Genomic DNA, 26,327 nt, shown 5'->3' on the forward strand with positions numbered 1-26,327 from the left:
CGAATCCTGAGAGGCCTCCTGGTGAATCACCAGGGGGGTGGTCTTGCAGTTTTCCAACAATTAGACCTATTGTTTTATTCCACTCAATTATATGTAAAAGTTCATGTTTGCCAACTTAAAATGTCACATTTCATACAATTCTCATACACTGTGCATTGGGAAACAGACATTAAGTATAATTTCCATTCTATTGTTTTTCTTGTGAAGTACTAGGTTCTTAGCTGCTGCCATTGTTCCTAGATCAAACATAGCATCTCCCTATTATATATGGATTAATGTCTGGCACATATTTTAAAATCTGACCTATATTACATTTCTCTCTCCTCTTTGCATTTCCTAGTTACTACTATTTTGATCACCTCAGCAAGATAAGGATCTTTAAGAAGTAGCAAGTATTTTTCCTGCTTCTCAGGAGACATACTCTACTATCCCTCACTGAGTTCATTATTCTGGTATCCAGTGCCAAATTCAACTCCAATATCTCCTGTTAATTTTTCTAACTGTCCTTTTTCTTTCAAACACTGAACTTCGTATACGAATGACAAGCTAAAAAAACAGGAAAGAAAAAAACCCCAAAACACCATCTCCCAAATTCATGGGTTTTTCTATATAGAGTTTAACTAAAGATGCCTCACCTTTTTTTCTCCCCTACTAAGATTTTTTTTTTTTTAACCACGTTCCTTGGGAACACTATCCTCAAGCTATTAATAGGTATTTATGACAAAAGATTCTGTAGTTAACTAAGTTTGGGAAGTCAGGAAAACAAAGTTAAACAGAGTTATTCATTATATAACTTTTCAGAACCTTTGATACAATCATTTGAATTGTGAAGGAACATTTTAGGGTTTTGAATAGCATGTAGATTTACATAAGTTACATAAAAGTATAAAATTATTCCTTCAGGAACATCTTAAAGGGACCACTATTTTACAGTATGCATTTTGAGAAACACTACGCCTGCCCCTGGTAGGGTAGGAGTAATCACACTGATGTCTGAGAAGTCTTTGGATATAGATCCAAGAAGCCTGCAAAGACTATCGCCAACTAGGCAGAGCTACATTTCTGAGTATTGAGTCTATTGCCTTTAGAAACGAAACCTCTAAAATAGCAGGCCAGGAATTTAAAATGAGATCAAACAAAAATTGTTAATGGATTACTTATAGATCTTCCTCTCTATGAGAAAATTATAATTTTGCATGTAGGGAAGTATGAAGTTTCTTTAACAAGTGGTAGTAAATTAGCTGCCCCATAAAAGGAAAAATTAAATTCAGTTAGCTGTAAGTCAGTTATCATTCAATAGTTCATCTATCAACCTGGAACTTGAATTGCTTGATTTCTAAAATGAAAGGAAAATACACACAGATAATAAAGATAAGACAAGTGAGCAAGCATTTTTTCAAGTAATAAAAATACATCACTACTAAATAAAATTCAACAAAAAGGTTTGTTAATACTTTATTAGTATTTTCTAATGGACAAAACATAACGCAAACCAAATAAAATTTTTAATCTTCTTTTTAGTTCAATAAAAATAACTGACATTCTGATTGTTCCTTCTTTGTTAAAGAAGTATTGATAGAATAGTTAGGCACACAGTTGACACTTACTGTACAATGAATGATATGCACAAGTTATCTTTTAACACTTATAATCCTAAAATGTGCTCTTTATATTTTTCCCTTGTAATACAGGAGCCATGCTCCTATAAGCAAAATTTACTAATAACAGAAGAATTTTACAAGGAGTGACAAAAAGACTTTTAAAACAAGTCCTTAAATAAAAGGATGCAGCAACAACGGAATGTAAGTTGTTGGGTTAAGAAGACAGCTTAAACTAGATCTCAAAACATTAAAAATTCATTTATTTTACGATTACTCAAATACACATGCATTAAATGAAAATATTGCACAAATTAAAATTTTAGATTGTGAAATTTTATATTGTTCTTAATTTTTTTAAAAATTGGTACACTTTCCTGGTAGCACTTAACTGTTTGATTTTTTTCCAAACACCAAAGCACAAACTTAAAATGAAGGAAGTGAAATATTCAAGGTTTTAAATTTAAAAAGAAAAAAAATTAAGGCTAACCAAGTGCATCCATTAGTCAATGGCACAATTGTTTTCAGCAACTATCAGAAAACCCTAATCATAGGAAATGCCCATCTAACCCTTATATATAAATCATACAATCAATTTTTTAGGTGAATTACTGTAAGTTAGTAGTGATGGTTTCTAAAGTCTGTTACCTGAAAAGTCAGAAAACCCAAACCAAGAATGATTAATTTAGAAGGTTCTTGCCTAAAGGCACCACTGACTTAAAAACACATTCAAAAATCAAATATCAGAAGACATAAAGCCTCTTCATGTATATATTCATATATGCAGTAAATGCATTAAATGTAATAACTTTATTAAACATAGTACACTGTACTTGACTTATGGGTTAAATATTTTACACACAGCTCGACCAAGTCATTCAAAAAGTATCTCTAATTTTAGCATGACCACGGCTCTCTCTGATGTAAAACATAGATGTGCAAGGAGAAGATGCATAACCATTTACACAGACTACCATTTGACATTTCTGCTTTTGAAATATAAACTCTTAAACAAAAATTATTTTAAAAACCCATTTACTCAAACAGTTTTTGGTATGATTGCAGTTCTCTTGCAGGGCTCCATGAAAATTCACAATCCTGCATGACCTTTCTTTCCCTGGTTGATGGCCAGCGTTCCTCACATTATCTAGAAATGCTTTTTCACATGTACACACTAGGCTCTTACTCTTAGATTTATTTATGGCAAAAATATACTTGAAATGGGCAGGGGTATATCTGAAAATCATTGCACTTACGGCCATGCTGATGCTTCCTACAGACATGTTTCACATATCTTTTCTTCCAAAGCCTGGGGCATGAGGAGAGACCAGGGCAGGAAGACACATTGAGAAGAAGAAATATTATATCTTCCACCAGAGTCAATAAGGATCTTTTCTCATTTGGAAGTTTAAATGAAAGGGATTTCATTTATGTAATTCTGAAGACATGCAACACAGGCTGAAAATATGCATACTATAAGTATGCACAACAGCATTATTAATAAATATGATTATTATTATAAAGCTTTAAAGGCAGGCTTTATTCTATCCGGCTTCACTTTGTAAGTAGGATCTCAGTGACAAGACAATAACATCTTGTTCCAATCTTAAAGCTCCCAAACAACTGGGATACCAATACTCTGTCCCTTTATCTTAAGCACCCGGATGTTCTTTTAATACCAGCATCTTGGCTCAGTGGTCTGATAAATAGCTTCACTATTTTAAGGTTTTAGTGTTAAATATTTTTAAAACAAAAAACGCTGACACACCCAAACCCTTAGTCAGTGGAAGTATTTAAAACTATGCAGAAATCCTGCATAGAAAACATATGAAGACTTCCAAGATTGACAAATGGAGAATGAGAAAACTATAGGAAATGCAGAGGCTCCAAAACTGGAAAAGGTATTTCGTTGTTGTTGGTATAAAATTATTTTAGGGACTTAAATGTATACACCGAGGGGTTTTGCCAACTTGCTTTATTTAGTAGAATTTTACATTATGCAAAATATAAATAAAGCCTATTTTAAAAAATATTATAATTCTGTTTTATTTATTTTCATATATGTACACTATAATAGAGTTAAGAATTTGTATGTTTACATACGACTAATAAACTCATTTAATCCTTTGATTTGCTATTTTTGCAATCACCTAACGTATGTCTAGATCACACAGTTTAAAATCATCATATAGTAACTTTCAATAGAGTACTGTTTTTTAAATTTCCACATTTTTAGAAGTATTTGGCAGTTCTTTCAACAAATTATAGCCCCTATTACATAATCAGTAATCTCTTAAAGATAAAGAAAACTGTAATAATTTTGTAACTTAACTAAGAGCCATCATATGCTTCTTTTTACACACAGAATGCCAAAATAAAGCTTATGACTGAGTACCGTTAAGAGCAAAATAGAGCCCTTAAGACACATAAGAATCAATTAAAATCTGTTTTCTACCAATGAATAACAGATCCAATGAAATTTTTGTTTTCACTGGTTTTATTTTATACTAGGTTTTTACTTTATGTCACAAAACTGTAATTTGGATATAATGTTACTTCATACTTTAAGGGCATTCTGTCACTTTCCCTAGACCTGAAACAGATGTTCCAAAGATCACTCACCTGGCTATCTACACTATATCAAAATTCTGAAAAAGACCTATAAAATCATTATGCAAAACAAATCCCTCCAAACAGCACATTGCACAGTTTCCCACTGTTAAACAAATCAGCCAATTTATCTGTGAACTCTTGTTTTGTGCTTTCCTTAGCTCTCATATCTACACTCTGGCACTTTGTCATTGCTGGAGAATGCTGATTAGTTTGAAACAGAAGAGACCAACGTCATTCCTGCTTGAGATGGGGGCAGTATCCTCTCAGTGTTGCAAAAATATGCACCAAATCATTTAAGACACAGAAATCTCTCTTGGTAGTGGCTGGATTATAGACAAGGATGAGAAGAACCACAGTCTTATGGATGTATTAATAATCTATTTTGAGACACTAAAAGACTGGTGCAGACACAACAGTATATGAGTTAAGCCCCAGAAGATCCGTCCATACCATCAGTCCTGGACAAAACGAACACCAGCTTCATAGATTGGAGTGTCACCTTTTCTGTAAAGAAGGCGCTTGAGTAGTATGAAGTTTCTGTTTATATTTCTGCATCTGCTTTGACCGTGAATGCAGTCTGTTGAAAAGTTCACGGAATTTATACTGTGGAAATAAGCTTTCCAAAAAGCCTTCCAAAAAGACATAAACCATCCTCCTATTTAACTGGTTGTGCTGAAACATTTCAAATACACGAAGAATACCTTTCCGTGTTGTCTCAGCCCCAATAATGTGCTTCAGTTCATCTAAATGAAGCGGGGGAGAGGGGAAATAAACACAATTCATTATTCAAAGGAAATCCAAGGCCTAAACTATGCTAAGTATGTAAAGTACAAAGCAGAGTAACTGATAAGTAGCAAGTATTCAGTTAATGACCTTAATATAAGTTTAATAACTGACTTAAAACTTATATACGTTTGCAAGCATGCATGCACTTACACAATAGATACTGTGAGACAAATACAGCACAGGAGAAAGCAGGAAACCCCAAATTAGAGTTGTAATCTTGTCCCTTAATACCTATATGATAACTTACCCACCCTGAGTTTGCATCCTCATCTGTAAAATGGGAATTTATAATAACCAATATTATTATAACTGTAAGAATTTATAAAGCCTTGATGAGATAATGTGAAAAGTGATCTGTAAACTCTAAAACACTATACACATACTTTTACTACATTTAATGCAGTCAGAAATACTATAAGAAAATGTGTGAAAGCTGATCTATGATTTCAAAAAACTTGCAACACAGAAACAGTGCCATTAAAATACTAAAAGCATAAAGACACTTACAAGGAGGGAATGCAACATGAGATAATAAGGAAAGGTTCCCTTCAAGGAAGTGACAACTGAAGTAGATTTTGCTACCTGGGCAGCATTTTCATAGGTGCAAACAGATGAAAGATTTAAGAACAGGAATGAGCAAATGAGCACTAAGTGGAAACAAAAACAAGACAGGCTCAAGAAATGGGGTAGTAAAGTTTGGTTGAATTTTAGGATTCCTGTAAGAGAAAGTGGTGAAAAAAATGGAAAACTGACAGTGCTGTGACTGTCAGGGTAAGCAAGTTCAGAGTTTACTCATAGGCAACATGAAGTTACTAGAGACACGTAAATATGGGAGCACCATGTATTATTCTTTTTTTTTCTCTTTTATTCTTGAATTTTATTTTATTTTTTTATACAGCAGGTTCTTATTAGTTATACATTTTATACACATCAGTGTGTACATGTCAATCCCAATAGCCCAATTCACCACACCACCACCACCACCCCCCGCTCCTTTCCCCCCTTGGTGTTCTCTGCATCTGTGTCTCTATTTCTGCCCTGCAAACCAGTTCATCTGTACCATTTTTCTAGGTTCCACACATATGTGTTAATATACGATATTTGCTTTTCTCTTTCTGACTTACTTCACTCTGTATGAGAGTCTCTAGATCCATCCATGTCTCTACAAATGACCCAATTTCGTTTCTTTTTATGGCTGAGTAATATTCCATTGTATATATGTACCACATCTTCTTTATCCATTAGTCTGTCAACGGCATTTAGGTTGGTTCCATGACCTGGCTATTGTAAATAGGGCTGCAATGAACATTGGGGTGCATGTGTCTTTTTGAATTATGGTTTTCTCTGGGTATATGCCCAGTAGTGGGATTGCTGGCTCATATGGTAATTCTATTTTTAGTTTTTTAAGGAACCTCCATAGTGGCTGTATCAACTTACATTCCCACCAACAGTGTAAGAGGGTTCCCTTTTCTCTGCACCCTCTCCAGCATTTGTTGTTGGTAGATTTTCTGATGATGCCCATTCTGACTGGTGTGAGGTGATACCTCATTGTACTTTTGATTTGCATTTCTCTAATGATTAGTGATGTTGAGCAGCTTTTCATGTGCTTCTTGGCCATCTGTATGTCTTCTTTGGAGAAATGTCTATTTAGCTCTTCTGCCCATTTTTGGATTGTGTGGTTTGCTATTTTAATATTGAGCTGCATGAGCTGTTCATATATTTTGGAGATTAATCCTTTGTCCACTGATTTCTTTGCAAATATTTTCTCCCATTCTGAGGGTTGCCTTTTTGTCCTGTTTATGTTTCCCTTTGCTGTGCAAAACCTTTGAAGTTTCATTAGGTCCCATTTGTTTATTTTTGTTTTTATTTCCATTACTCTAGGAGGTGGATCAAAAAAGATCTGCTGTGATTTATGTCAAAGAGTGTTCTTCCCATGTTTTCCTCTAAGAGTTTTATAGTGTCTGGTCTTGCATTTAGGTCTCTAGTCCATTTTGAATTTATTTTTGTGTATGGTGTTAGGGAGTGTTCTAATTTCATTTTTTACGTGCAGCTGTCCAGTTCTCTCAGTACCACTTATGGAAGAGACTGTCATTTCTCCATTGCATATCCTTGCCTCCTTTGTCATAGATTAGTTGACCATAGGTGAATGGGTTTATCTCTGGGATTTCTATCCTGTTCCATTGATCTATATTTCTGTCTTTGTGCCAGTACCATACCGTCTTGATTACTGTAGCTTTGTAGTATAGATTGAAGTCCAGGAGCCTGATTCCTCCAGCTCCGTTTTTTTCCCTCAAGACCGCTTTGGCTATTCGGGGTCTTTTGTGTCCCCATACAAATTTTAAGATTTTTTGTTCTCGTTCTGTAAAAACTGCCATTGGTAATTTGATAGGGATTGCACTGAATCTGTACATTGCTTTGGGTAGTATAGCCATTTTCACAATATTGATTCTTCCAAACCAATGACATGGTATATCTCTCCATTTGTTGGTATCGTCTTTAATTTCTTTCATCAGTGTCTTATAGTTTTCTGCATACAGGTCTTTTGTCTCCTTAGCTAGGTTTATTCTGAGGTATTTTATTCTTTTTGCTGCAATGGTAAATGGGAGTGTTTCCTTAATTTCTCTTTCAGGTTTTTCATCATTAGTGTATAGGAATGCAAGAGATTTCTGTGCATTAATTTTGTATCCTGCAACTTTACCAAATTCATTGGTTAGCTCTAGTAGTTTTCTGGCAGCATCTTTAGGATTCTCTATCATGTAGTATCATGTCAACTGCATACTGAAGAATCCTTGCATCCCTGGGATAAATCCCACTTGATCATGGTGTATCATCCTTTTAATGTGTTGTTGGATTCTGCTTGCTAGTATATTGTTGAGGATTTCTGCATCTTTACTCATCAGTGATACCGGTCTGTAATTTTCTGTTTTTGTATTATCTTTGTCTGGTTTTGGTATCAGGGTGATGGTGGCCTTGTAGAATGAGTTTGGGAGTGTTCCTTCCTCTGCAATTTTTTGGAAGAGTTTGAGAAGGATGGGTGTTAACTCTTCTCTAAATGTCTGATAGAATTCAACTGTGAAGCCATCTGGTCCTGGACTTTTGTTAGTTGGAGATTTTTAATCACAGTTTAAATTTCATTACTTTGTGATTGGTCTGTTCATGTTTTCTATTTCTTCCTGGTTCAGTCTTGGAAGGTTACACCTTTCTAAGAATTTGTCCATTTCTTCCAGGTTGTCCATTTTATTGGCATAGAGTTGCTTGTAGTAGTCTCTTAGGATGCTTTGTATTTCTGTGGTGTCTGTGGTAACTTCTCCTTTTTCATTTCTAATTTTAATGATATGAGTCTTCTCCATCTTTTTCTTGATGAGTCTGGCTAATGGTTTATCAATTTTGTTTATCTTCTCAAAGAATCAGCTTTTAGTTATATTGATCTTTGCTACTGTTTCCTTTGTTTCTATTTCATTTATTTCTGCTCTGATCTTTATGATTTCTTTCCTTCTACTAACTTTGTGTTTTGTTTGTTCTTCTTTCTCTAGTTCTTTTAGGTGTGAGGTTAGACTGTTTGAGATGGTTGTTGTTTCTTGAGGTAGGATTGTATTGCTATAGACTTCCCTCTTAGAACTGCTTTTGCTGCATCCCACAGGTTTTGGATCGTAATGTTTTCACTGTCATTTGTTTCTAGGTATTTTTTTATTTCCTCTGTGACCTCTTGCTTATTTAGTAACGTATTGTTTAGCCTCCATGTTTGTGTTTTTTACGTTTTTTTCCCCTTAATTGATATCTAATCTCATAGCGTTGTGATCAGAAAAGATGCTTGATATGATTTCAATTTTCTTAAATTTACTGAGGCTTGATTTGTGACCCAAGATGTGATCCTGGAGAATGTTCCATGCACACTTGAGAAGAAAGTGTAATATGCTGTTTTTGGATGAAACGTCCTATAAATACCAATTAAATCTATCTGGTCTATTGTGTAGTTTAAAGCTTGTGCTTCCTTATTAATTTTCTGTTTGGATGATCTCTCCATTGGTGTAAGTGAGGTGTTAAAGTCCTGCACTATTATTGTGTTACTGTCAATTTCCTCTTTTATAGCTGTTGGCCGTTCCCTTATGTATTGAGGTGCTCCTATGTTGGGTGCATATATATTTATAATTGTTATATCTTCTTCTTGGATTGATCCCTCGATCATTATGTAGTGTCCTTCCTTGTCTCCTGTAACATTCTTTACAGTCTATTTTATCTGATATGAGTATTGCTACTCCAGCTTTCTTTCGATTTCCTTGCATGGAATATCTTTTTCTATCCCCTCACTTTCAGTCTAGATGTGTCCCTAGGTCTGAAGTGGGTCTCTTGTAGACAGCACATATATGGGTCTTATTTTTGTATCCATTCAGTGAGCCTGTGTCTTTTGGTTGGAGCGTTTAATCCATACACATTTAAGGTAGTTATCAATATGTATGTTCCTATTACCATTTTCTTAATTGTTTTGGGTCTGTTTTTATAGGTTCTTTTCTTCACTTGTGTTTCCCATTTAGAGAAGTTCCTTTAGCATTTGTTGTAGAGCTGGTTTGGTGGTGCTAAATTCTCTTAGCTTTTGCTTGTTTGTAAAGATTTTGATTTCTCCATCAAATCTGAATGAGTTCTTTGCCGGGTAGAGTAATCTTGGTTGTGTGTTTTTCTGTTTCATCACTTTAAATATGTCATGCCACTCCCTTCTGGCTTGTACAGTTTCTGCTGAGAAATCAACTGTTAACCTTATGGGAGTTCCCTTGTATGTCATTTGTCGTTTTTCCCTTGCTGCTTTCAGTAATTTTTCTTTGTCTTTAATTTTTGATCTCTGAGCTTCCTGGACTTCGGTGGCTATTTCCTTTCCCATGTTAGGGAAGTTTTCGACTATAATCTCTTCAAATATTTTCTTGGGTCCTTTCTCTCTCTCTTCTCCTTCTGGGACCCCTGTAATGTGAATGTTGTTGCATTTAATGTTGTCCCAGAGGTCTCTTAGGCTGTCTTCATTTCTTTTCATTCTTTTCCCTTTACTCTGTTCTGTGGCAGTGAATTCCACCATTCTGTCTTCCAGGTCACTTATCCGTTCTTCTGCCTCAGTTATTCTGCTATTGATTCCTTCCAGTGTATTTTTCATTTCAGTTATTGTATTGTTCATCCCTGTATGTTTGTTCTTTAATTCTTCTAGGTCTTTTTTAAACATTTCTTGCATCTTCTCGATCTTGGCCTCCATTCTTTTTCCGAGGTCCCGGATCATCTTCGCTACCATTATTGTGAATTCTTGTTTAGGAAGGTTGCCTATCTCCACTTCATTTAGTTGTTTTTCTGGGGTTTTATCTTGTTCCTTCATCTGGTACACAGTCCTCTGCCTTTGCATCTTGTCTGTCTTTCTGTGAATGTGGTTTTTGTTCCACAGGCTGCAGGACTGTAGTTCTTCTTGCTTCTACTGTCTGCCCTCTGGTGGATGAGGCTATCTAAGAGGCTTGTACAAGTTCCTGTTGGGAGGGACTTGCCCACCAGAGCAAAAGAGCTGGCTTTTCCTCTGGTGGAAAGAGCTCAGTAAAACTTTAATCTGCTTGTCTGCTGATGGGTGGGGCTGGGTTCCCTCCCTGTTGATTGTTTGGCCTAAGGCGACCCTACACTGGAGCCTACCTGGGCTCTTTGGTGGGGCTAATGGTGGACTCTGGAAGGGCTCACGCCAAGGATTACTTCCCAAAACTTCTGCTTCCAGTGTCCTTGTCCTCACGGTGAGCCACAGCCACCCCCCACCTCTGCAGGAGACCCTCCAACACTAGCAGGTAGGTCTGGTTCAGTCTCCTACGGGGTCACTGCTCCTTCCCCTGGGTCCCGATGTGCACACTACCTTGTGTGTGGAGTCTCTGTTTCCCCCAGTCCTGTCGAGGTCCTGTAATCAAATCCCGCCAGTCTTCAAAGTCTGATTCTCTAGGAATTCCTCCTCCTGTTGCCAGACCCCAGGTTGGGAAGCCTGACGCGGGGCTCAGAACCTTCACTCCAATGCGTGGACTTCTGTGGTATAAGTGTCCTCCAGTATGTGAGTCACCCACCCAGCAGTTATGGGATTTGATTGTATTGTGATTGCGCCCCTCCTACCATCTCATTGTGGCTTCTCCTTTGTCTTTGGATGTGGGGTATCTTTTTTGGTGAGTTCCAGTGTCTTCCTGTTGATGACTGTTCAGCAGTTAGTTGTGACTCTGATGCTCTCACAAGAGGGAGTGAGAGCATGTCCTTCTACTCCGCCATCTTGAACCAATCTCCTATTATTCTTAATTATTCATAGTCAGGACCCTATAGCAGGGGCCTCAAAAGCAATGCTTTATTGCTCTCGAAAGAAACATGCAACTTCCAAAATGTATATTTCTAACTAGGGTACAATATAATTTAAAGCAAATAGTTTTTAAATTTACTAAAAAACAGTTGAGAGATTATGTATATATAAAAATATACACTTTTACATCTATCCTCACTTCCTTCACATCTTCACATAAGTGTCTTCATCTCAGGGAGGCCCCCAATGGCTACCCTATCTGCAACTGCAACTCAACTGACACCTCCCTTTTCCTGCACTATCTGTCTCCTCAGCACTTACCACTATCCAACATACTGTGGTTTATCTATTTCTTTCATCTGTTTTCTGTGTCTCCCTAGTAGAATGTAAACTCCAAGAAGGCAACGATAAGTGTAAAGAATAGTGTCTGGCTCATGAAAGGCTCTCAATAAATATTTACTGTATAAATGCATTAAGATTTCTTCCAGCCACATAACTGAGTCAGTCTATAGCACCATCTGGTTTATTCTAACAGTATATTAATATTCTACATTATTGTTTCTTTTTATTTTTCTAAAATGTTATTTCTGTCACTTGCTTTTTATCTCCAAATGCAACAGTATAGTCTATAGGGCAGAATAAATAGCTATGTGGCAAATTTCCAACTTGTCAGAAGACAAAGTTGATTAAAATCTATGATGAAAATATAGTTTAAATTAAAAACAAAATTATATGAAAAGAAATAGATATTGAGAACTTAAATATTTTTCTATTCTCTACATCCACAATTAAAATGTGGAGAAGAGATATCTAGGTATTTTCAAAGATATTTGTAACCAAAGAAGAGATCAAACCACCACCCAACTACACAAAACTGCTCTTATTGAGAGAAGACAAAACGGACAAAGTGAATCTCAATTAGTGAGACAGCAGTGTTCTAAAGTAACTCAAATTAGACCAACAGAATGCCACTATGATCATGTTTTAGTAAAGATTAAGAATGGGCCAATCAGCTGTTTCAAAGGGATTCTTTGAAAAAATGTGTTTGTTCTCTTAAGTAGAACAAATATTCTTCCTGAAAACCTCATACTTCATATACTTTTATCAGCCCTTTCATCTGTCACAGAATTTATCATCAACTTCATTCTCAAAATGTTTCAAGGCAGCAAAGTGAAGTGGTTAAAAGCAACACTTTTTCTTCAAATGGTTGAAAGCAATGGCTTTCGGGGAACTCAGAGCTGAGTCAGAGTCCCAACACTCACTTACTAGCTATAAACCTTGGGTGACTCACTTAACCCCTTTGAGCTTCTGTTTCCTCACATATAAAGCTGTGATGTTAACAGTACCTTGGCTTCATAATGTTGTTATGAGGGTTAGTTAAAGATATATGAGAAATGCCTAGCACAGTGCCTAGTATATGATAAGCCATCAAATGATAGTTATTATAGTCAAAAGGCAGCTATACTTAGCATGCTCAATGCCTTAAATTCAGAAGAAGTACAAATTAATAAGATTTATACTAAAAATGTTCACTTACCTGGCATAATTGAAAGTAATTTAGTTTTTCCTGCAACTCTTGTTCTCATTCGAATAGCTTTATCTCTGCATGGAACAGTCTCTGCTAAAATGCCATTTGGCCAAAAGGCATCTCTATTTAAGAAGATTAAATAAATTTTGTAAACATTTTCATTTTCTAATGATACAAGTTGGTAAAATTATTCCAATTTTCTAGAGAAAACACAAATGTAAACAGAAAAAGGAAACACTTCTGCAATTTTATATAGGTGTGATATTCAACAAACAGTAACTACATATAGGGTTCAATTTTAGGTGTAAAAGGATATATACAAGAAAAAATAACAGAAGTATGCCCTGGAACAACTTAAAACTAAGCCAATATAAAACAAATTCTGCACCCACACCTTAGAGCTGTATTGATTACAATGTTTCTTTCACACATTTAATCCATTCTCCTTTACTTTCACAGTGTGCTTGATTCCTGTTCCCTAGTTCTCAGGCCAAAGGTAGGAATTGAGCACAGTAACTAAGCTTCCATCTGGGAATTTGGTCTGAGAGAAAGAGACTGCCCAGAGTAGTCCTTCTTAACTCTGACTGCACATTAGAAAACACCTGGGAGCTTTAAAAGAGCTTAAGGACCAGGGCCTCCACCAGATTAATTAAATCAGACTGTTTGCAGATGGGACCTAAGCATGAGTACTTTTTAAAGCTCTCCAAGTGACTCCAGTGTGCAGGCAAGGTTGAGAATCAGTGCTCCAGAAAAACAATATTTACCCACCCTGAAACAGAATGAAGGTGCCAGGGCAGGTGGTACAGCTTTTAGAAACAGTATGGTATTGTGAGGAGAAATTTAGCTTCAGATTAAAGAGACCTGTTTCCCCACTATCCAGCACATGAGGCTTTGGGCAAGCTGCTTAACTTCTCAAACCCTCAATTTCCTTGTAACAAAATGGAGACAAAAATCCCTATCTCATAAAATAGGATAAAATCAGAAAGTGTACATGAAGTAGTTGGACAGTGCCAAGTAAACAGTGTTCGTAGTTCCCTTCTTTCTGTTACTTCAAAGTACGTGATGCCATGAATGTTTATGCCTTGCTTATCTCTCGCTTTTAGAAAAGTTGTTTGTCTGCCATGGCATGCTTTCCTTGAAGGGACTGAACCTTACCTCTCAGTTCCTGGTAAGAGGGCTAGACACAGAGAAGGGGTTCAGAATATTTTTGTAGAATGAACATATGAATTGGAGTATCACTACTATTAATCTGAACCTTTTCAGAGGTTCAAATAGTTAATAAAAATTTCGACCATGGACATACATATTTCTAAAATTCTTCATTTAAAAACAAGGTTAGCAGGGACTTCCCTGGTGGTGCAGTGGTTAAGAATCCGCCTGCCAATGCAGGGGATATGGATTCGATCCCTGGTCTGGGAAGATCCCAAATGCCATGGAGCAACTAAGCCCGTGTGCCGCAACTACTGAGCCCACGTGCCACAACTACTGAGCCCACGTGCTGCAACTACTGAAGCCTGCCCACCTAGAGCCCACGCTCCGTAACAAGAGAAGCCACTGCAATGAGAAGCCTACGCACCACAAAGAAGAGTAGTCCCCGCTCGCGGCAACTAGAGAAAGCCAGCATGCAGCAATGAAGGCCCCATGCAGCCAGCCAGCCAGCCAATCAATCAATCAATCAATCAAATCAAGGTTAGCAAATACAACTGAGAAAAATTAATCCTGGAAACTAGGTAACCTGATTATATGACCATGCCATGTCTACATTAATATTTCAATTATTTTAAAGCCACATTACTATGATAAAATATAGCCTAACATAAAGATTTTTCATTTACACTTTTTTCTATTCTGGTTTTAAAAAAACAAAGATGAATAGGTCCATGGGACAAATGTTTATAATTCTTGCAAGTCTTTTTGCTCATCAGTGATGACTAAAACCAACTTTAAGGCCAGGAAGAGAAGGAATGCAATGAAAGTTAGTGATAACAATGCTCAACTCTGTACTATCTGAAAGAAGTGACTGTGTCTTAAGACATACCTGAAACGTTTCACTAAGTCGGCTACTTGCTCAGGTGAGGTCATCCAGTCAACATGGTCAACTATTTTTCTGAAAGTAAAGAAATTCAAATAAGTAAGGTCAAGATTTTAGAAGGTGAATAAAATAAAGAAACATTACTTTCATGAAGTAAGCAACTTAATTTGTATGAAGATTATCTCTGAGAGCAATAGTCTGCTTTAATGATCTTCAAAGACCCAGAGAAGGAAATTCACCTACAAAAGGTTGAGCAATCTACTTCCAGAAGTAAAACTTCAAAAGCTAAGTAAGATCAGCTCTAAGTAGTTTAAGAAAAAAAAGTGGTACCTATTAATAGTATCACCATATGTGGCTCTAATAAGCTGTTGAAGTAGGTTTTTGATATTCCTTCGCAACCACTGATTTCTCTCTTTTAAGTCGAATACTTCATCCATGAGAAGCAGCATTACCCTAAGTGGAATATTGTCATCCACCTGACAAAATATGGGAAGAAATAAGGATACGTTTATTTGAGTTACCTATCTACTATGAATGGCTAATTTTGCTGCTTTTACCAAATGACTGTTACTATTTACAGGTTAGAGAACAAGTTCTACTATAGCCTTTGTAACCAATATTTCATTCTAATTTAGAAAAAATATTTTTAACAGCCATTTTGACAGAATACAGAATTTTACAACTCTACAATGATGAGTAAATTCCAAGGCTGTAGTGAAAACAACTTCTCAAACTGGATTCATGATGGTCTTAGGAAAATATGATTTGGGATCTTGCAGTAGAGTCTGTATTAGTTTATAAGGCAAAGGCTAGCCCCTTTGCCTATTCTCTGGGGCATCTTTTTCAAATGAACAAAATATTCTCAACATTTCTCTTTATTTAATAGAACAAAATACAATCTACACAGAGCAATCTGTTTTGCTCGGTTACTGCGTTGTATGTATATAGGTATTTTCATGGAAAAGAAGCTGAAATAAAATCCAGCTAACATTACAAAAGGCAACTAGATTACTAGAATTTTCTTTTTATTTTTAAGAAGTAAAAATTTGTACACTTTTATCATGGGAATATTCAATTAATGATATAAAAAGTAAAGAAAGACAACTAGAATGCTTTGATGCCGAAATATATCAATATATAATAGGGTGCAGGTTTAGATATGCAACAAAACTGCCATAATTGCCAGTAATTTTGTAATTCTTTCATCACTAAGCTACTCTTTCCAATTATTTCCTCATCAATGTTGTAATTTAAATACTTAAATTTTTTCATGAGAAAACAGCATGAGTCATACATTTTTCACTGTGTTGTAAACATTTTCTTAGCATACCTTCTCTTTCACATATTTTTCAATAGCTTAACCACTTTGGAGGCAAAAATCACTACTGCTCTATTCTCTGATCGAGTATAGTCATGAGTCTGATGCCACATGACAATTCTAATAAACAGTTAAATTGTAAAAACCCTTAACAAAAAGTATAATGTTATGGATATTACAACAGTACAATGCATAATAAACATTCTAAAATATTCTTAAAAAAACAAAAATATTATCTTTAAGACAGTTTATTATAAAGAAATTCAATGAGAAACTGAAGAGAGATAATTATAACTTTAAAATAACTCTGCCTAATAGAATAGAATATAAAGCCCAGACCCAAATATATAAAATAAAAAGATTTGTGACAAGGAAAAACCATACACTGGGAAAAGAGGGTCTTCTCAGTAAATGGTGCTTAGGTCAACTGCACCCCTACCTCATTCCATACACAACAATTGATCCTAGATGAATGGCAAATCTAAGTTTTGGCACGGTAAACAAAAACTTTTTTTTTTTTTTTTTTTTTCCGGTATGCGGGCCTCTCACTGTTGTGGCCTCTCCCGTTGCGGAGCACAGGCTCCGGACGTGCAGGCTCAGCGGCCATGGCTCATGGGCCCAGCCGCTCTGCGGCATGTGGGATCTTCCAGGACCGGGGCACGAACCCGTGTCCCCTGCACCGGCAGGCAGACTCTCAACCACTGCGCCACCAGGGAAGCCCAACAAAAACAATTTTTAAAGAAAATCATAGGAGAACATCTTTGTGACCTTGCAGTAGGCACAGATTGTACACAGAGCATAAAAGCACACAAAGTAGAAGATATTCACAATACACAAATACTTATATCTGACAAAGAAACAATATTCAGATTATACAACGCACTCTTACTAATCAAAGACAACCAAGCCAACAGATAAAAAATGGGGGAAAGAGATAGACATGTAAGACAGGACACCCAAATGGCCAGTAAACTTATGAAAAGAGGTTCAACATTTTAACAGTCATCAGAGAAATGGAAATCCGCATGAGATACAACAAAGAGAATGGCTAAAATTAAAAAGGCATAACATATTGAGTTTTGGCAGGCTGTGAACCACTGATTCTCATGCATTGCTGATGGCAGCGGAAGCAGTACACACACTTCGGCAAATTATTTGACAGTATCTATTAAAACTGAATTTTTGCATAACCTCTGACCAAGTAATTCCATTCCTCGGTACAGAAAGAAATATGTACTTATTTATTTAATCAAAAGACAAGTACCAGAATGTTCACAGGAGTACAGTTCGTAATATAGCAAACATATTGTACTATATTTACAAAATGTAATTGTACTATAATTACAAAATTGCACTGTAAGGCCACAAAAATGAAGAAACCACAATCACACGAAACAAACATGGAAGATTATCACAATGTTGAGCAAAAAATGCCAGACTTAAAGGAGTACATACCTCACAGTTTCATTTATATAAAGTATAAATGCAGGGTAGAAGTCAGGATAGTGTTTATCCTTGGCAGGGGAGAGGATAGTGACAGGAAGAGAGCATTAGGGGCTTTCTGGGGTACTGGTAATGTTCTGTTTCTTGTTTATAGTGCTGATTACATGGATATGTTCAGTTTGTAAGAATTCATCAAACAATGTTTACAATATATGTACACTAATGACAGATATACATATTATACTATATTAAAAAGTTAAAAAGATCTGCCAAGTATGATGTGAATTTCAACTGAATGCTACCAAAATAAAATTAACTCACAGTATCATCAAGTTGAGCTGAAACTCGACAATGTTCAGGATCTGAATCAGTCTTTGGAATTAAAGGAGGAACCTAATATTTAAAGAAACATAAAACACAGTAAACACACTAAAGCAGAAAATGAAAGAACACAATACAATAAACCAAAATTAGTAGTATCAAATATAATGAACAGCATTTGATTTGATTTTGGGGACAATATATAAACAAAATTTATATAGCATTAACAAAGTATTGACAATCTACAGTTAGAAACCCAATATAAAAGGGTAATTATTTCATTACCAACAGATTTTCTTTCCTTTAAAAAAGGATTCATTTTGAGGTGGATGGAGATATTACTCAAACTCCCATACTTTTTAGAATTTAAAGCTAAGTAAGATTAAATGATTTAAAGACCAAAAGTTAGTAGCACAGTAGGGGAACAGAACTCCAATCTTTTTTCTTTACCATAAAGAGCCTGACGGTATGCTAAGAGGCTTAAAGGAACTAATTAACTGACTGTTATATAATGTAAGTTATGGAGGAAAAGGACAGAAGGACCAGTGCTAGTTGATAACCATTTCTCAGCACAGGAAGGACCATCAAGATCACCTATTATAACCCCTTCACATTACTGGTGAGGAAAAAGAAGCCTGGAAACGTTCAGTGACTCTTGTAGGAAGTCATATGGGTAGCTATCAGCAGAAGCAGCACAAGACAGCCCTCACTTCAGTGTTAGTGTACTTCCCCATGATTAGAAATTAGGATGAAACATCAGAAAAGGTATGAGAATCAATAGAAAGTATGATTTACACACACTGTATTTCAGGAGTTGCCTCTTACAATAAAGAAATTCTATCAGTGTTTATATATATTTCCTCTTCATTGAAACATTCTAATAGTTACATGATTTCTTTTATAGTCTTGATTATAACCTTAAACAACTAGGTCAAAATTATTTAAAAAATGTAAATTAGAAGCAAAAAACTACTTGGTCAACTACCTCTTCTGCTAGCGAAATGAAAAAGCTTCCCAAGAAACTCTTCTATGCCTCTCACAGGTATATACACAGTAAGATATGGCTGCAGAGACTGATGATGTTGAAAGACTTTTCCTCTCTTTGATCTCGTGAATCTTGATCGTGTGACTCAGGAGAAATTAGACTTTATGTTTGCTGATGAATACTAGTAAAACTAATTTACACAACAGCACATACCTGTTTTGTTATAAATTTTAATGACACTATAGAATAAACATGGCTGAATGGAATAAAAGAGTACAAAGAATGTTAACTTTACTTATTTTAAATATGTGCTTTAAATGGATTTTAAAATTCTACTGTAGTGGAGACTGAGGAGTGACTGGATTTTACAGTATCCATTTTCGATAAGAATTAATTCTCTTTAGTTTTTTAATTCTTTATGAGACTATGTGTCTATAGGGCTTTGGACTTACAAAGTAAAATAAGGTAAATCTAAGCAAGAGCTCAGTAAATCTTAGTTGACCTAAAAATAGTTTCCTTTAGGCATTACTGAAACATCTTACCTTGAAAAATGATTGCCTTATGTCTTGACCTAATCTTTCTGACATTTTGCCCATGTTGTCTGACATTTTAGTCATTCCCTCTGCGAAGCTATCAGGAAGGGATTTAACTGCATTTGAAACATTCCTCATAGAATTTCGAAGCGGATTTACAAAAGTGTCCATCTAAAGGGGAAAAGATTATATATCATGACTTCACTGTATCAGATTTGTTATTCAACTGAGAAGCATGGGAAAATAGAGTGCAACACATGAAAGATGTAATAATTTTCCAGTCTATATTATCTCATTGCATTTTAAAGGATAAAACTGTTGTCTTCAGTGTGTCTTTAAAATCTATTTTCAGACATAAATATATGAATAAAATTTTTGAGTGATATGGTTATTGATAGAAATTAATATAAACCTTGGGTTGCCTTCTTATTAAGGAAAACTCTGAAAAAATGAAAATTTTTCCAAACTAGAAATTGATGCAAGTACAAACAGCTACAACATACTTCTGGCACAAATTCAAGGCAACAATGACATAGATATTTTGAGGTGATATTAAAAAGCAAACAAGCAGATAAAATAAACAGCTCAAATAACTAACAAGATTTATTTTTTAAAAAAATAATTTTTAGGATATGTTACATGCTCAATTACAATATATGGAAGGAATCTGGAATCCATTAGGAAGAAAAGAAGCTGCAAATCAGACACGTAAGCCATACTTTATTAAGGGAGAATAGAAAAACCATAAAGAAAATATGACAAGAGATATAAAAAGAACTGATCTCAGAGGGACAGGAAGCTTTAAAATTGACATTCTGAGAGGAACTTCAAGATGGCGGAAGAGTAAGACGTGGAGATCACCTTCCTCCCCACAAATACATCAGAAATACAACGAACTACATGTGGAACAACTCCTACAGAACACCTACTGAACACTGGCAGAAGACCTCAGACCTCCCAAAAGGCAAGAAATTCCCCACGTACCTGGGTAGGGCAACAGAAAAAAGAAAAAACAGAAAAAAAGAATAGGGACTGGACCCGCACCAGTGGGAGGGAGCTGTGAAGGAGGAAAGGTTTCCACACACTGGGAAGCCCCTCCACGGGCAGAGACTGTGGGTGGCGGGTGGGGAGGAAGCTTCGGAGCCACGGAGGAGAGCGCAGCAACAGGGGTGTGGACGGCAAAGCGGAGAGATTCCTGCACAGAGAATCGGTGCCAACCAGCACTCACCAGCCCGAGTGACTTTTCTGCTCACCCGCCGGGACGGGCGGAGGCTGGGAGCTGAGGCTCGGGATTCGGAGGTCAGATCCCAGGGAGAGGACTGGGGTTGCTGCGTGAACACAGCCTAAAGGGGCTAGTGTCCCACAGCTAGCCGGGAGGGAGCCTGAGAAAAGGTCTGGAGCTGCAGAAGAGGCAAGAGACTTTTTCTTGCCTCTTTGTTTCCTGGTGCACGAGGAAAGGGGATTCAGAACGCCGCTTAATGGAGCTCCAGAGACGGGCGCAAGCCGCGGCTATCAGCGCGGACCCCAGAGACAGACATGAGACGCTAAAGCTGCTGCTACAGCCACCAAAAAACCTGTGTGCAAGCACAGGTCACTATCCTCCCCTCCCCTCCCAGGAGCCTGTAGAGCCCGCCACTGCCAGGGTCCCGTGATCCAGGGACAACTTCCCCGGGAGAACACACGGCGTGCCGCAGGCTGGTGCAACGTCACGATGGCCTCGCCACCGCAGGCTCTCCCCGCACTCCGTACCCCTCCCTCCCTCCAGCCTGAGTGAGCCAGAGCGCCCCCGAATCAGCTGCTCCTTTAACCCTGTCCTGTCTGAGCGAAGAAGAGACGCCCTCAGGCGACCTACACGCAGAGGTGGGTCCAAATCCAAAGATGAACCCCGGAAGCTAGGTGAACAAAGAAGAGAAAGAGAAATCTCTCCCAGCAGCCTGAGGAGCAGCGGATTAAATCTCCACAATCAACCTGATGTACCCTGCATCTGTGGAATACCTGAATAGACAACGAATCATCCCAAATTGAGGAGGTGGACTTTGGGAACTAAGATAGATATATATATATATATATATTTTCCCCCCTTTTTCTCTTTTTGTGAGTGTGTATGTGATTTTGTCTGTATAGCTTCGCTTTTACCATCTGTCCTAGGGTTCTATCTGACCGTTTTTGGTTTTTGTTTTTTTTTTTACTTTAAAAAATTTCTTTCTTAATAATTATCTTTTCCTTTTTATTTTGATAAATTTATTTTATCTTTCTTTCTATTTTTTTCTCCCTTTTATTCTCACCCGTGTGAATGAAAGGCTCTTGGTGCTCCAGCCAGGCGTCAGGGGTGTGCCTCTGAGGTGGGAGAGCCAACCTCAGGACACTAATTCACAAGAGACCTCCCAGCTCCACGTAATATGAAATGGCAAAAATCTCCCAGAGATCTCCATCTTAACGCCAAGACCCAGCTTCACTCAACGACCAGCAATCTACAGTGCTGGACACCCTATGCCAAACAACTAGCAAGACAGGAAAACACTCCCATTTACCATTGCAACAAACAGAATAAAATACCTAGGGGTAAACTACCTAAGGAGAAAAAAGACTTGTACGCACAAAATTATACGACAGTGATGAAAGTAATTAAAGATGACAGAAATAGATGGAGAGATATACCGTGTTCTTGGATTACAAGAATCAACACTGTGAATATGACTCTACTGCCCAAAGCAATCTACAGATTCAACACAATCCCTATCAAACTACCACTGGCATTTTCCTCAGAACTAGAACAAAAAGTTTCACAATTTGTATGGAAACACAAAAGACCCCAAATAGCCAAAGCAATCTTGAGAACAAAAAATGGAGCTGGAGGAATCAGGCTCCCAGACTTCAGACTATACTACAAAGCTACAGTAATCAAGACAGTATGGTACTGGCACAAAAAAACCAGAAATATGGATCAATGGAATAGGATAGAAAGCCCAGAGATAAACCCATGCACATATGGTCACTTTATGTTTGATAAAGTAGGCAAGAATATACAGTGCACAAAAGACAGCCTCTTCAATCAGTGGTGCTGGGAAAACTGAACAGGTACATGTAAAAGTATGAAATTAGAACACTCCCTAACACCATACACAAAAATAAGCTCAAAATGGATTAAAGAGCTAAATGTAAGGCCAGAAACCATCAAACTCTTAGAGGAAAACATAGGCAGAACACTCTATGGCATAAATCACAGCAAGATCCTTTTTGACCCACCTCTTAGAGAAATGCAAATAAAAACAAAAATAAACAAATGGGACCTCATGAAATTTAAAAGCTTTTGCACAGCAAAGGAAACCATAAACAAGATGAAAAGACAACCCTCAGAATGGGAGAAAATATTTGCAAATGAAGCAACTAACAAAGGATTAATCTCCAAAATTTATAACCAGCTCATGCAGCTCTATATCAAAAAAACAAATAACCCAATCAAAAAATGGGCAGAAGACCTAAACAGACATTTCCCCAAAGAAGATATACAGATTGCCAACAAACACATGAAAGAATGCTCAACATCATTAATCATTAGAGAAATGCAAATCAAAACTACAATGAGATATCAACTCACACTGGTCAGACTGGCCATCATCAAAAATTCTACAAACAATAAATGCTGGAGAGGGTGTGGTGCACTATTGGTGGGAATGTAAATTGATACCACCACTATGGAGAACAGTATGGGGGTTCCTTAAAAGACTAACAATAGAACTACCGTACAACCCAGCAATTCCACTACTGGGCACATACCCTGAGAAAACCATAATTCAAAAAGAGTCATGTACCAAAATTTTCACTGCAGCTCTATTTACAAAAGCCAGGACATGGAAGCAACGTAAGTGTCCATTAACAGATGAATGGATAAAGAACATGTAGCACATATATAGAATGGAATATTACTCAGCCATAAAAAGAAATGAAATTGAGTTATTTGTAGTGAGGTGGATAAACCCAGAGTCTGTCATACAGAGTGAAGTAAGTCAGAAAGAGAAAAACAAATACCATATGCTAACACATCTATATAGAATCTAAGAAAGAAAGAAAAAAAAGGTCATGAAGAACCTAGGGGCAAGACGGGAATAAAGACACAGACCTACTAGAGAATGGACTTGAGGATACGGGGAGGGGGAAGGGGAAGCTGGGACAAAGTGAGAGCGTGGCATGGACATATATACACTACCAAACGTAAAACAGTTAGTGGGAAGCAGCCGCATAGCACAGGGAGATCAGCTTGGTGCTTTGTGACCACCTAGAGGGGTGGGATAGGGAGGGTGGGAGGGAGGGAGATGCAAGAGGGAAGAGATATGGAATATATGTATAGCTGATTCACTCTGTTATAAAGCAGAAACTAACACACCATTGTAAAGCAGGTATACTCCAATAAAGATATTAAAAAATAAAATAAAATTGACCTTCTGACTGTACAAGTGTCAGATAATTTCAATTAAGAGAGCCATCTAAAGAAACCAAAGTAGATGCATATGGATCTCTCTGAGATTTTTTTTTTTTTTTTTTGCGGTACGCGGGCCTCTCACTGCTGTGGCCTCTCCTGTTGCGGAGCACAGGCTCCGGACGCGCAGGCTCAGCGGCCATGGCTCACGGGCCTAACCGCTCCGCGGCATGTGGGATCTTCCCAGACCGGGGCACGAACCCGTGTCCCCTGCATCGGCAGGTGGACTCTCAACCACTGCGCCACCAGGGAAGCCCTCTCTGAGATTTTTAACAGACTAAAACAAACAAAAGAAATGAAAGAAAGAGAGAAAAAGGAAGGGAGGGAGGGAGGGGAGAAAAGAAAAAGGGGACACAATAACCAAAGTCAAAGAAAACTGTAAGACTATTTTCCAGAAAGTACTGAATCTCATAAAAACTACCACAGATACGAGTTATGTTGTATGCAAAAAGAAAAAAAATAAAAGCAGTAAGAGCAAAAAAATGGAACCCCACTGCTTAAGGAACACAATGTTAACAGATGATATCAAGAAGATAAAACTCTTTAATATGCTTTCATGGTTTTCAACAAGAAAAATTAGAAAAGGTGAAATAGGTACTGTAATAAACAATAACAACAAAGAGTTTACTTCAAGATAACTGTAAAAGTTTTAGTAATTCCTTGGGTTAAGCAGACCCAACAGTCTTATAGATATGCTTGCTGGAATACACAACCTTGAGGAGGGACACTATCACAGCACAACAAATTTAAAGAAGAACCAAAGGACAGAAAGGAAGAAGAAGGGCTTGAAAACCACTACCACTGGTGAAGAGAGATAAAGAGATTACAAAGGGTAAAAAAGATGAGGTTAACTCTCTTGTGTGTGCACACACTTATGTGTACAATTATATATTTGGGTGTAAAATTACATATATGTGTGTGTGTAATTCTAATTCTATATACAGCAGTTCTGAGTTAACCAGAACAGTGTGTTCAAATCAATCAGGACATTATTTCCAACACTGACATTACTGCCAAGTGTTTTTTTTTAACTGTAATAACTCTAAGTCATAAGAACACAAGTAGAATTTTTAAGAGAGGTAAACATGAGAATACCGCACTTAAAATATACATTTTTTATGAGGTAGAATTTCAGAAGCATAAAAGGCAAGAATTTCACTTTAATCTTAACCTACATTAAAAACTGAACACCGTCAAAAATATTTTAGAATTTTATGTATCTTACACTTCGCAGTAGAAACATGGGTTCAACTAACATAACCTTAAGTTGGTTAAATGAATACAACCTCAAATCCTATCTAGGCATAGGGCTAACTACCACTGACACTCTTTCAAAATAAGAGAACTTAAATCTATATCATGAATTAGATAACTGAAAAGAGTTGCCTGTGCACCAGTCCCAGAACTACAGAATCCATTTCTTTTTCTTTCCTTTTCTTTCTTCCATGTTTTTTTTCCTCCAATTTCTGAGGGCAAAGCTTAATCATCTGTGTTGGGGGTGGGGAGTGGGGGAACCAGGGGGCATGGAAAAACCTCCACACGTGATTATGACGCTCAACCCTGAAAGCAGCAGAATTTAGAAGCATAAAAGCAGCCCATCACAATATGATAATGTTTCCAGAATCAGGATTCATCTTAAAACAGATGTTTAAAGCAAAAAAAAAAAAAGAAAGAAAATTGCAAAATTACCAGGCAGAAGAGTAAATTATGGATTGCCAGCAAAAGTGTACACTTAGCCTGACATACATAGATGTTGTCTATTCATTCAATTATCACCTCAGTTGAGTTATTTGTATGGGTAAAAACACGAACAAAGGAATTTTAACTTAAATTTAGGTCCCTATCTACAGCTTAAAACTGCCATCACACCATGATACAAAACTGGATAGAAAGGTACTGTGTACATGGAGGAAGACCGCTTGTCAATTACTTCTTCTAGGAATTGGCCCATAAATTTTGCAAAGCTAGACAAATTGTGTGGCCAAGTTAATGTGTTATAAAGTATTATTTCTCAACCTGAGTAGCTACTAATAAAATGTTTACAGATGATTTTCTCTAATAGCTATTTCATTTCCAATGAAATATAATTAAGGAAAATATTAAACTACAATTTAGCCAAAAAGGAAATGTAGCTGAAAACTCCTAATTCTTGATATGCATGAAAATTATTCTGACAATCTAAAAGAGGTCAAGATGAACCTGGTAATTACCAATATGATTTATGAAAAATGTATGTTACTGTGGATTTCCAGAAATGATTGAGAAGGATTTTTAGACTCTAATTTTTAGACTCTAATGTGTATATGTGTGTGTGTGTATATATATATATATATATATTGGGTTGGCCAAAAAGTTCCTTCAGTTTCTAAGTAAAAATAAAAGCCGTATTTTTCATTTTCACCAAGAA

The 26,327-nt window shown here is 36.8% G+C and overlaps 1 protein-coding gene across 2 annotated transcripts in view; it reads right to left on the reverse strand.

The window, feature by feature from the left end:
* Positions 1–1,430: 1,430 nt before the first annotated feature.
* The window catches only part of SNX13 (sorting nexin 13), a 138,397-nt gene continuing 113,500 nt past the window's right edge, over positions 1,431–26,327 (reverse strand). For both annotated transcript variants that reach the window (XM_060157121.1, XM_060157122.1), the window contains 6 exons: positions 19,453–19,614; positions 17,926–17,997; positions 15,174–15,319; positions 14,850–14,918; positions 12,821–12,933; positions 1,431–4,954 (listed from right to left, as the gene is read on the reverse strand). In XM_060157121.1, the coding sequence (XP_060013104.1) occupies positions 4,707–4,954; positions 12,821–12,933; positions 14,850–14,918; positions 15,174–15,319; positions 17,926–17,997; positions 19,453–19,614 (810 nt within the window). In that variant the 3' untranslated portion in view covers positions 1,431–4,706. The remainder of the gene's footprint in view (positions 4,955–12,820; positions 12,934–14,849; positions 14,919–15,173; positions 15,320–17,925; positions 17,998–19,452; positions 19,615–26,327) is intronic.

This window comes from Lagenorhynchus albirostris, chromosome 8 (assembly GCF_949774975.1).
Source record: "Lagenorhynchus albirostris chromosome 8, mLagAlb1.1, whole genome shotgun sequence".
Classification (NCBI taxonomy): domain Eukaryota; kingdom Metazoa; phylum Chordata; class Mammalia; order Artiodactyla; family Delphinidae; genus Lagenorhynchus; species Lagenorhynchus albirostris.